The 12,560-nt window shown below is 47.2% G+C and overlaps 1 protein-coding gene across 1 annotated transcript; it reads right to left on the reverse strand.

The window, feature by feature from the left end:
* Window positions 1–207: 207 nt before the first annotated feature.
* On the reverse strand, window positions 208–12,312 carry LOC308148801 (flotillin-2-like). The gene is made up of 11 exons (XM_080522315.1): window positions 12,255–12,312; window positions 9,558–9,639; window positions 8,345–8,435; window positions 8,114–8,237; window positions 6,794–6,912; window positions 5,805–5,918; window positions 5,607–5,726; window positions 5,076–5,290; window positions 4,804–4,987; window positions 4,418–4,567; window positions 208–1,361 (listed from the first exon to the last, which is right to left on the reverse strand). The coding sequence occupies exons 1-11, from the start codon at window positions 12,301–12,303 to the stop codon at window positions 1,329–1,331; spliced, it is 1,281 nt and encodes a 426-aa protein (XP_080378441.1). The 5' UTR covers window positions 12,304–12,312; the 3' UTR covers window positions 208–1,328.
* Window positions 12,313–12,560: the final 248 nt, after the last annotated feature.

The following is a 12,560-nucleotide window of genomic DNA, read 5'->3' on the forward strand; positions in this document are numbered from 1 at the left end:
AAAAACAACGAATGCTTTGATCTTTGTCTTTATAAAGCAGCAGAACAAAATAAAAGACGCGACAAATGTCAGTTTGATGGCAGCTTCATTTATTCACCACGATTATTAAAGAGTGAGCAGATCCACACATGCAGCAAGAGAACAGCTGGAGGCTGTTTGAGACGTGGAGGATGAGTGACATGCAAACACACACACTCACTGACACACACACACACACACACTCACTGACACACACCCACATTCGCACAAACTCGCACACACACACACGCACTCGCACACACACGCACACACACACACACACACACACACACTCACACTCACACACACACTCGCGCACACACACACACTAACAGTCGTCAGTATTCCTTCGTGGATTAAGAACCGATCTGCAGCAGAACGTCGCCGTCGGGCCTCCAGGGTGGAAGACAACAACAACAAATCGCCATGACGACCGAGTACCGAGAGCAAGATTGCAGTGTCGAACAGTTCCACGTGGTCCGACAGTTTCTCTGCTGAAACGTCCCAGTTGAAAGAAACGAGTGGAGACGCTCGGATGTTTGGACAGAAAAATGTGTAAACTTGTTGTTGTTGTTGTTGTTGACACGGTTGTGGAGCACGGCTTAGCGTCGACACAAAATTGTTGCATGAAAATAAACATTAGCGTCGGACAAAACTACGCTGGGTCTCAGCTGATAGAAAAAAAATGACGTTTACCTCATGTTGCCCTTTGATCTTTCCCCTTTGATCTCTGAAAAATCTATTAAACCTCATTAAACTTTCCCCTTCACAATAAATAAATAAATAAATAAATACAACAAGCGCAAGGTTTCACAGTAAAGCTCCACACTAACTCAGAGAACCACGTCACAAAGTGCACAACAAGAGCAGCTCCTTCTTTACGCGGACATGTTGAGTTGATATAAACGACATTTTGACAACGGCAGGTTCAGATTATCGCGGGAGTGAAGGTGTGCCCAAAGACGGAGGTATATAAATAACAGAATAATAAAAAAAAAAAAAGACCAGTAGAAAGTGACAACAGAGCAGGCCGCTGGCGCACGATTGGTATAAATAAAGTCAATAAATAGAACCGTGACGCGCAGCTCCGGTAACTACAGTTCTAACGGGACCGAACCAAAACAGAAGAGGGACGGACGTCTTCCAGCAGCAGTGCATGCAGATTGTTCTGGTCCTGGATAAATTAAGGCACCAGAGGTTTCAACCCCCCCACAAAATATTTCACTTGGTAACCAGAGCGGACGGAGAGAACGACTGAGCTCTTTCAAGTGTAAAGGCCAAACGTCCACGAGAGCCGGACGGCGGGACGTCTAGGACGTCTTCATCTGCTGCAGCAGCGGCATCTGTGGAGGGAAGCTGGCGTCAGAAAGGACGGAACAAATCTACTAAGACAAGAACATTAATACTCAAAACAGACGAAGTTATCGGACAACAGAACAAGAACATTTTACTTGACGAGATTTTCAAAAATAAGAAAATAATTCTCGCCCCGTATCTTGAAAACACCTTTTCTCGACTCAAAACGAGTTTTATTTTCATGTGTTGTTATTTTAAAATCTTAAAATAAGCTAATTAAAAAATGCTTGTTTTAAGCAAAACTTACTTTTTAGTCAAAAACAAGTAGTTTTTCTTTTCTTTTAAGATTTTAAAATAATAACACAAGAAAATACTTGTTTTGAGTCCAGAAATGCGGTTTTGGACGCGAATAACACACTGGAGAAATTCCTCCCAAAAAAAAAGAAAAAATCTACTAAAACAAGAAAATGAATAGTTAAAATGAGCAAAAATGATTTGCCAGCAGAACAAGAACATTTTACTTGACAAGATTTTCAAAAATAAGACAATAATTCCAGCCCCATATCTTGAAAACAGCATTTCTGGACTCAAAACAAGTTTTATTTCCATGTGTTGTTATTTTAAAATCTTAAAATAAGCTAATTAAAAAATGCAGGTGGACAGGAAACACCCACCTCCTGACAGGAAACACCCAACTTGGACAGGAAACACCCACCTCCTGACAGGAAACACCCACCTTGGACAGGAAACACCCACCTCCTGACAGGAAACACCCACCTTGGACAGGAAACACCCACCTTGTACAGGAAACACCCACCTCCGGACAGGAAACACCCACCTCCTGACAGGAAACACCCACCTTGGACAGGAAACACCCACCTTGGACAGGAAACACCCACCTTGGACAGGAAACACCCACCTTGGACAGGAAACACCCATCTTGGACAGGAAACACCCACCTTGGACAGGAAACACCCACCTCCTGACAGGAAACACCCACCTCCTGACAGGAAACACCCACCTCCTGACAGGAAACACCCACCTCCTGACAGGAAACACCCACCTTGGACAGGAAACACCCACCTCCTGACAGGAAACACCCACCTCCTGACAGGAAACACCCACCTCCTGACAGGAAACACCCACCTCCTGACAGGAAACACCCACCTCCTGACAGGAAACACCCACCTTGGACAGGAAACACCCACCTTGGACAGGAAACACCCACCTCCTGACAGGAAACACCCACCTTGGACAGGAAACACCCACCTTGGACAGGAAACACCCACCTTGTACAGGAAACACCCACCTCCGGACAGGAAACACCCACCTCCTGACAGGAAACACCCACCTTGGACAGGAAACACCCACCTTGGACAGGAAACACCCACCTCCTGACAGGAAACACCCACCTTGGACAGGAAACACCCACCTTGGACAGGAAACACCCACCTTGGACAGGAAACACCCATCTTGGACAGGAAACACCCACCTTGGACAGGAAACACCCACCTCCTGACAGGAAACACCCACCTTGGACAGGAAACACCCACCTTGGACAGGAAACACCCACCTTGGACAGGAAACACCCACCTCCTGACAGGAAACACCCACCTCCTGACAGGAAACACCCACCTTGGACAGGAAACACCCACCTCCTGACAGGAAACACCCACCTTGGACAGGAAACACCCACCTTGGACAGGAAACACCACCTCCTGACAGGAAACACCCACCTTGGACAGGAAACACCCACCTCCTGACAGGAAACACCCACCTTGGACAGGAAACACCCACCTTGGACAGGAAACACCCACCTTGGACAGGAAACACCCACCTCCTGACAGGAAACACCCACCTCCTGACAGGAAACACCCACCTCCTGACAGGAAACACCCACCTTGGACAGGAAACACCCACCTTGGACAGGAAACACCCACCTTGGACAGGAAACACCCACCTTGGACAGGAAACACCCACCTCCTGACAGGAAACACCCACCTCTGACAGGAAACACCCACCTCCTGACAGGAAACACCCAACTTGGACAGGAAACACCCACCTCTGACAGGAAACACCCACCTTGGACAGGAAACACCCACTTCCGGACAGGAAACACCCACCTTGGACAGGAAACACCCACCTTGGACAGGAAACACCCACCTCCTGACAGGAAACACCCACCTTGGACAGGAAACACCCACCTTGGACAGGAAACACCCACCTTGGACAGGAAACACCCACCTCCTGACAGGAAACACCCACCTCCTGACAGGAAACACCCACCTTGGACAGGAAACACCCACCTCCTGACAGGAAACACCCACCTTGGACAGGAAACACCCACCTTGGACAGGAAACACCACCTCCTGACAGGAAACACCCACCTTGGACAGGAAACACCCACCTTGGACAGGAAACACCCACCTCCTGACAGGAAACACCCACCTTGGACAGGAAACACCCACCTTGGACAGGAAACACCCACCTCCTGACAGGAAACACCCACCTCCTGACAGGAAACACCCACCTCCTGACAGGAAACACCCACCTCCTGACAGGAAACACCCACCTTGGACAGGAAACACCCACCTTGGACAGGAAACACCCACCTTGGACAGGAAACACCCACCTCCTGACAGGAAACACCCACCTCCTGACAGGAAACACCCACCTCCTGACAGGAAACACCCACCTCCTGACAGGAAACACCCAACTTGGACAGGAAACACCCACCTCTGACAGGAAACACCCACCTTGGACAGGAAACACCCACTTCCGGACAGGAAACACCCACCTTGGACAGGAAACACCCACCTCCTGACAGGAAACACCCACCTTGGACAGGAAACACCCACCTCCTGACAGGAAACACCCACCTTGGACAGGAAACACCCACCTCCTGACAGGAAACACCCACCTTGGACAGGAAACACCCACCTCCTGACAGGAAACACCCACCTTGGACAGGAAACACCCACCTTGGACAGGAAACACCCACCTCCTGACAGGAAACACCCACCTTGGACAGGAAACACCCACCTCCTGACAGGAAACACCCACCTTGGACAGGAAACACCCACCTTGGACAGGAAACACCCACCTTGGACAGGTCCACTCCGGTGAGGGCGTTGACCGACACGGGCAGCTCGGCCAGCAGCCGGGTCACCTCGCCCGTCAGGCGGCTGCCCTCCCCGCTCAGGATCACGATCTCGTTGGTCTTCGCCAGCGGGGCGGCGACCTTGGTGGCGATCTGCAGACACGGTGAGGTAAGGTGAGGCAAGGTAGCGTCAGTGAGGTAAAGTGAGGTCAGTGAGGTGAGGTGAGGTGGCGTCAGTTATGTCAGTGAGGTAAGGCGAGGTGAGGTGAGGTCAGTGACCAATAAATAAATAAATAAACCCAAATGAAAACGTTACAATGATCCCGTTTTAAGGTTTACTGGGAAAACTGTGTGTGTGTGTGTGTGTGTGTGTGCGTGCGTGCGGTGACCTTGGGCAGGGCCTCCAGGACCAGGGCGGTCTTGGCGGCGTCCCCGTACTGCTGGTAGGCTTCGGCCTTCAGCTTCATCTTCGCCGCCTCCGCCTTCCCCACCGCCTCGATGGACGACGCCTCCGCCTCGCCGATCTTGCGGATCTTCTCGGCCTCGGCCTGAGCGATCAGCACCGTCTTCACCCTGGGGGGACGGAGCGGGGGAGGGTGGAGGTGGGGGCGGAGTCAGCGAGCGAGTGGCGAGCGTCCCCGGGCGCCGAACCGTCACTCACTTGCTGCCCTCGGCCAGCTGCCGTATCTTGTAGGCGTCGGCCTCGGCGGGACGCTTCACCGTGGCGATCAGCTCCTTGTCCGTCCGGAGGATCTCCTTCTCCTCGATGGTGATCTCCTTCTTCCTCTGCACCACCTGGATCTCCATCTCCTCCAGCCGGATCTTCTGCTGCTCCTTGGCCGCCTGCAGCTCGTAGGCCAGCTGCGCCTCGGCTTTCTGCGGGCGGCAGGCGGAGCGACGCTTTGATCTCTCTGTGTGTCCCACACAGAGAGATCAAAGCACGCCGCTCATCTGTCGACAGTTTTTATGCGATTTACTCGTAAAGGGTTAAAGAAATGGACGGGCCGTGCAGCGCGGCAGCCGTCGTCTCCTGAACCAACCCTTTAGATATTCGAATGGTTGGCATGGTTTCCACGGTAACGCCAAGTTCCAACATCCATTCAAATACCCTTTTAATAAGATTTAGGTTTCTGACGCTTTTATTTTTAATGAAATCGAGAAAAGCGAGCGGCGAGGACGTCACGTCGCCCACCTTGGTGTTGATCTCCTGGTTGAAGGACGCCTTCTCCAGCTCCAGCTCCCGTTTGGAGTCGGCCATCTTGGTGTCGGCCTTGAACTTCATGTCCATCATCTCCTTCTTGCACTCGGCTTCCTGTGGGGGAGGGGAGGAGGGGGATCAGTGCTCCGCGGCGACGCACCGGTCAAACTCAACCTGCCGCGGCGTCCCAACCCGTATCCCGGCGTCCCTCTCTGCCTCCGCCACGCCGATGTCGGCGTCCCTCCGCACGGCGGCGATCTGCGTCTTCCCCAGGGAGCTCAAGTAATCCAGTTTATCGTAGACGTCCTGCGAGCGGAGACAGACGGGTGAGACCTCACAGTCTCCTTCAGTCCAAACAACCCTGGAGGACAAAGGACGTCGGTTCTCCAGCAGAGACTTACTGGTTTTATTTACATGGAAACACGAACTGTCACACAAGAAGGACAATCGCAAACGCAAATCTACTGATGTGTTTCCTTCAGAGGCTAATGCTAATCCCAGCTACTGGTCATACAGGCTAATGCTAATCCCAGCTACTGGACATACATGCTAATGCTAATCCCAGCTACTGGTCATAAATTTTAATGCCAATCCAAGCTACTGGACATACAGGCTAATGCTAATTCCAGCTACTGGTCATACATGCTAATGCTAATCCCAGCTACTGGACATACATGCTCATGCTAATCCCAGCTAATGGACATACATGCTAATGCTAATCCCAGCTACTGGACATACATGCTAATGCTAATCCCAGCTACTGGACATACATGCTCATGCTAATCCCAGCTAATGGACATACGGGCTAATGCTAATCCCAGCTACTGGTCATACATGTTAATGCTAATCCCAGTTATTATACACACATGCTAATGCTAATCCCAGCTACTAGACATACATGCTAATGCTAATCCTAGCTACTGGACATACATGCTAATGCTAATCCCAGCTACTGGTCATATATGCTAATGCTAATCCCAGCTACTGGACATACATGCTAATGCTAATCCCAGCTACTGGACCAACAGGCTAATGCTACTCCCAGTCATTTGACATACATACATGCTAATGCTAACGGTACTGCAGGAAGCACTGTTTTCCCGTGGCGGTCAGGAGGACGGAGTTAGCCGCGATGGCACCGTCAAAGAAGCAGCCGCCGGTTGCCTCTCAGGTGAACTCACCTTGATGGTGAAGCTGAGAATCTCGATGCCCATCCGGCCGACGTCGGGAGCGGCCACGTCCCGCACCAGTTTGGCAAACTGGTCCCGGTCCCGGTAGATTTGCTCCACGGTCAGAGTCCCTGCAGGACAGACGCTCGTCCGTCAGACCAGAGGACGGAAACGACAAACGTCGGTACTCCACAGTCTGCGACTGAAAAACCACGAGACTTCGGCTCTCCAGGCGCGTTGAAGCTACAAAAGCTTCAGGAGGCGACGAAGCTACACAGCTACAACGCTACACGGCTACGACGCTACACGGCTACGAGGCTACATGGGGACAATGCAACACGGGGACAACGCTCCACGACGACAACGCTACACGGTGACAACGATACAATGCTACAACGTTACACAGCGACAACACTACACGACAACAATGCTACACGGCTACAACGCTACACGGCTACTATGCTACACGGCTACAAGGCTACACGGTGACAACGCTACAATGCTACATGACTACGTTACACAGCGACAACGTTACATGACAACAATGCTACACGGCTACAACGCTACACGGTTACGACGCTACATGGTGACAACGCTACAATGCCACAACGTTACAGAGCGACAACGCTACACGGCAACAATGCTACACGGCTACAACGCTACACGGTGACGACGCTACATGGCTACGAGGCTACACAGTGACAACACTACAATGCTACATGGCTACGACGTTACACAGCGACAACGTTACACGGCAACAATGCTACACGGCTACACGCTACACAGCGACAACGCTACACGGCGACAACGCTACACACGACAACGCTACACGGCTACGACGCTACACGGCGACCACGCTACACGGCGACAACGCGAGACGGCTACAACGCTACACGGCGATGATGCTACACAGCTACGACGCTACACAGTGACAACGCTACACAGCTACAACGCTACACAGCGACAAAGCTACGACGCTACCCGGCTACAACGCTACACGCCGACAACACTACAGGGCGACAACGTTACACGGCGACAACGCTACACGGTGACAGCGCTACACGGCGACAATGCTACACGGTGACAATGCTACACGGTGACAAAGCTACACGGCGACAATGCTACACGACTACAATGCTACACGGCGACAACGCTACACGGCGACAACGCTACACAGCGACTACGCTAGACGGCGACTACGCTACACGGCGACTACGCTACACGGCGACAGCGCTACACAGCTACAACGCTACACGGGGACAACGCTACACGCCGACAACGCTACACGTTTAATCCCGTCGCCACGGTGATAGGAGGGCCGGCGGTTCCTACCCAGGATGGAGCGCAGGTGACCCTCCAGCGTGTGCAGCAGCACGGCTTTGATCTCCATCACCGATTTACCCAGGAACTGTTCGCACGCCACCGCCAGCAGGTCCTGCTCCGTCATCACCTTCACCTGCGGCGGAGCGGCAGCGGGTGACCGTGACGTACGTGTGTGTGTGTGTGTGTGTGTGTGTGTGTGTGTGTGTGTGTGTGTGTGTGTGTGTGTGTGTGTGTGTGTACCTGAGCCACCCCGGTCACGGTGATGGCGACGCCCTCCGCCGTCTCCACGTCTTCACACCGCGGCTTCAGGGTCATGATCTCCAGGCTCAACCTGCGGAAGCAGCAGGACGACGTGACGCCACGAACCGAGACGGAAACTCGTAACTGGGACGTCTGAGGTCACGACTGTGTGATGTCATCATTTAGCGGGGAACGCGTAGTCGAGTAATACTGCTGACAGCCTGTGGGGGAAGTGTGGAGCAGTGTGTAATACTGCTGACGGCCTGTAGGGGCAGTGTGTAACACTTCTGACGACCTGTAGGGGCAGTGTGTAATACTGCTGACGGCCTGTAGGGGCAGTGTGTAACACTTCTGACGACCTGTAGGGGCAGTGTGTAATACTGCTGACGGCCTGTAGGGGCAGTGTGTAATACTGCTGACGGCCTGTAGGGGCAGTGTGTAATACTGCTGACGGCCTGTAGGGGCAGTGTGTAATACTGCTGACGGCCTGTAGGGGCAGTGTGTAATACTGCTGACGGCCTGTAGGGGCAGTGTGTAGTACTTCTGACGGCCTGTAGGGGCAGTGTGTAATACTGCTGACGACCTGTAGGGGCAGTGTGTAATACTGCTGACAGCCTGTAGGGGCAGTGTGTAATACCGCTGACGACCTGTAGGGGCAGTGTGTAATACTGCTGACGGCCTGTAGGGGCAGTGTGTAGTACTTCTGACGGCCTGTAGGGGCAGTGTGTAATACTGCTGACGACCTGTAGGGGCAGTGTGTAATACTGCTGACGGCCTGTAGGGGCAGTGTGTAGTACTTCTGACGGCCTGTAGGGGCAGTGTGTAATACAGCTGACGGCCTGTAGGGGCAGTGTGTAATACTGCTGACGACCTGTAGGGGCAGTGTGTAATACCGCTGACGACCTGTAGGGGCAGTGTGTAATACCCTTGTATTCTTTGAACTCCTCCATGATCAAAGAATCATGGAGGAGATCAAAGAAGATACACACACACACACACACACACACACACATATATATGTATATATGTATCTGATATATATATATATATATATATATACATATGTCTCCCTGGGCCAAATATAAAAAACTACTGACTGTAGTTTTCTCAGCCAGGATCCTCAGTAATGGTTCTTTTCTATCTACTACAATCATTCCAATAAATGTTATAAAACGACTTTAGAACCCCCCCCCCCCCCCCCCCCCCCCCTCACCTCTGGGTGTCAGAGAGCAGCCACCAGGCCCAGGCCCAGCCTCCCACGATGTAGGTCTTCACGTCGGAGCCCAGGCAGCCACCTGGGGGACGGGAGCGGCGCCATGAGGACGGTAACCACGGCAACCCTCCACCCACAGCCAGGGAGACGGTGGAGTCACCGCACACACTGGTATTACTGCCGACGTTAACGCTGCCGGCTTACTAACGCCGATAAATTAAACTTTTTGTAGTGTAGTGGTGTTTTTTGTTTTTTTAATTATTACTATATAAATATTATTTTATATTATAAAAACATACGACTTTAACAGCTAAATATCCGCCTTCTTTTTAAGAGAATATCATATAACCATTTACTAAAAGACAAAAGAGTGGCAAAACAACATGAAGAGTAATCAATAAAAATAATAACAACAGAAACTAATTTAAAAAAACAAAACAATATGAGGAGTAATTAATTAAAATAACAATAGAAACTAATATTAAAAAACAATATGAAGAGTAATTAATACAAATAACAGAAACTAATATTAAAAAAACAAGACAATATTAAGAGTAACTAATAAAAACAATAATAAAATCAACAACAATAGAAACTAATATTAAAAAAACAACACAATAAGAAGAGTAATTAATAAAAATAACAAACTAATATTAAAAAAACAAAACACTATGAAGAGTAATTAATAAAAACAATAACAACAGAAACTAATATTAAAAAAACAAAACAATATGAAGAGTAATTAATTAAAAACAATAACAACAGAAACTAATATTAAAAAAACAAAACAATATGAAGAGTAATTAATAATAATAACAGAAACTAATATTAAAAAAACAACACAATAAGAAGAGTAATTAATAAAAACAATAACAGCAGTAACTAATATTAAAAAAAACAACAATATGAAGAGTAATTAATAAAAATAAAAACAGAAACTAATATAAAAAATACAAAACAATATGAGGAGTGATTAATAAAAATGACAGAAACTAATATTAAAAACAACAATATGAGGAGTAATCAATAAAAATAACAGAAACTAATATAAAAAACAACAATATGAGGAGTAATCAATAAAAATGACAGAAACTAATATTAAAAACAACAATATGAGGAGTAATTAATAAAAATAACAGAAACTAATATTAAAAACAACAATATGAGGAGTAATCAATAAAAATAACAGAAACTAATATTAAAAACAACAATATGAGGAGTAATCAATAAAAATAACAGAAACTAATATAAAAAACAACAATATGAGGAGTAATCAATAAAAATAACAGAAACTAATATAAAAAACAACAATATGAGGAGTAATCAATAAAAATAACAGAAACTAATATTAAAAACAACAATATGAGGAGTAATCAATAAAAATAACAGAAACTAATATTAAAAACAACAATATGAGGAGTAATCAATAAAAATAACAGAAACTAATATTAAAAACAACAATATGAGGAGTAATCAATAAAAATAACAGAAACTAATATTAAAAACAACAATATGAGGAGTAATCAATAAAAATAACAGAAACTAATATTAAAAACAACAATATGAGGAGTAATCAATAAAAATAACAGAAACTAATATTAAAAACAACAATATGAGGAGTAATCAATAAAAATAACAGAAACTAATATTAAAAACAACAATATGAGGAGTAATCAATAAAAATAACAGAAACTAATATTAAAAACAACAATATGAGGAGTAATCAATAAAAATAACAGAAACTAATATAAAAAACAACAATATGAGGAGTAATCAATAAAAATAACAGAAACTAATATTATAAACAACAATATGAGGAGTAATCAATAAAAATAACAGAAACTAATATTAAAAAAACCAGACAATATGAGGAGTAATTAATAAAAACAATAACAGAAACTAATATTAAAGAAACAAAACAATATGAAGAGTAATTAATAAAAACAATAACAACAGAAACTAATATTTAAAAAAACCAATATGAAGAGTTATTAATAAAAAACAATAACAACAGAAACTAATAAAGAAACAAAACAATATGAAGAGTAATTAATAAAAAATAATAACAGAAACTAATATCAAAAAAATTAAACAATAGCGTGACTATATTTTACATTATTGTATGATAATACTTGTAGATATTGACATATTCTGAATACCACAGATTATGTTATTTACTGCACAGAATACATGAATAATATGAATTTGCCCGGTTGTTGAGTGTTTAACAGTAAAATCTCAGTGTTCAGAATCAGACCTGCTGGAAACATTTAATCATCCTAGAAGTGACCATAAAACAGGAGTTTGTCTTTTATATGAATCTTTTGACAGATTGAAGACCTGCTAACGATGCTAACGGAGCTGTCATCGGCATCAGGAGCTAAAATATCCGCTGAAAGCACTGATTTTATAGCTTTACTCAGCATAACAGTGTTTTTTTTAAAGATAAATGTGGATTTAAGGCGCTGACTGAGATTAACGCAGTAAAGATGCAGCGCTGGGTGCGCTGGTGTTCCAGACCAACTGGCGTCCCTGTTAACTGGTGACCGATTTCCGGTATCTCCCGGCGTTGCGGCGGCCGCCGGCGGAGAACGCGACAGGAAGTCGGTCACCATTTAACACGGACGCCAGTCCATCCGAAACACGTGACGGACGCTGTGGCTCGCCGTTAGCCATTAGCGGGGGGAAACACCTTACCGGAGACCACCAGCGCCTCGTTCGGCCCCACGGTCAAACAGTTTCCCATGGCGGGGGGGGGGGGACGGAGCGGAGCTCGGGCAGCGGCGGAGGAGGAGGAGGAGCAGGAGCAGGAGGAGGAGGAGGAGGAGCAGCAGCAGGAGGAGGAGGAGAAATCCCGCACTGGCGAAGGGAGAAGGTGAAGATGCTGATGATTGAAGTCTTCGAGACAACAACAGGGCCCCGCCCCTCTGGTGACGTCAAAGCCCGGAAAGCGACGCAAACGAATGCCGTAAACAATAAATACCATAGAGCGATATAGATAAC

This window comes from Blennius ocellaris (genome assembly GCF_963422515.1).
Source record: "Blennius ocellaris genome assembly, contig: SCAFFOLD_369, whole genome shotgun sequence".
Lineage (NCBI taxonomy): Eukaryota > Metazoa > Chordata > Actinopteri > Blenniiformes > Blenniidae > Blennius > Blennius ocellaris.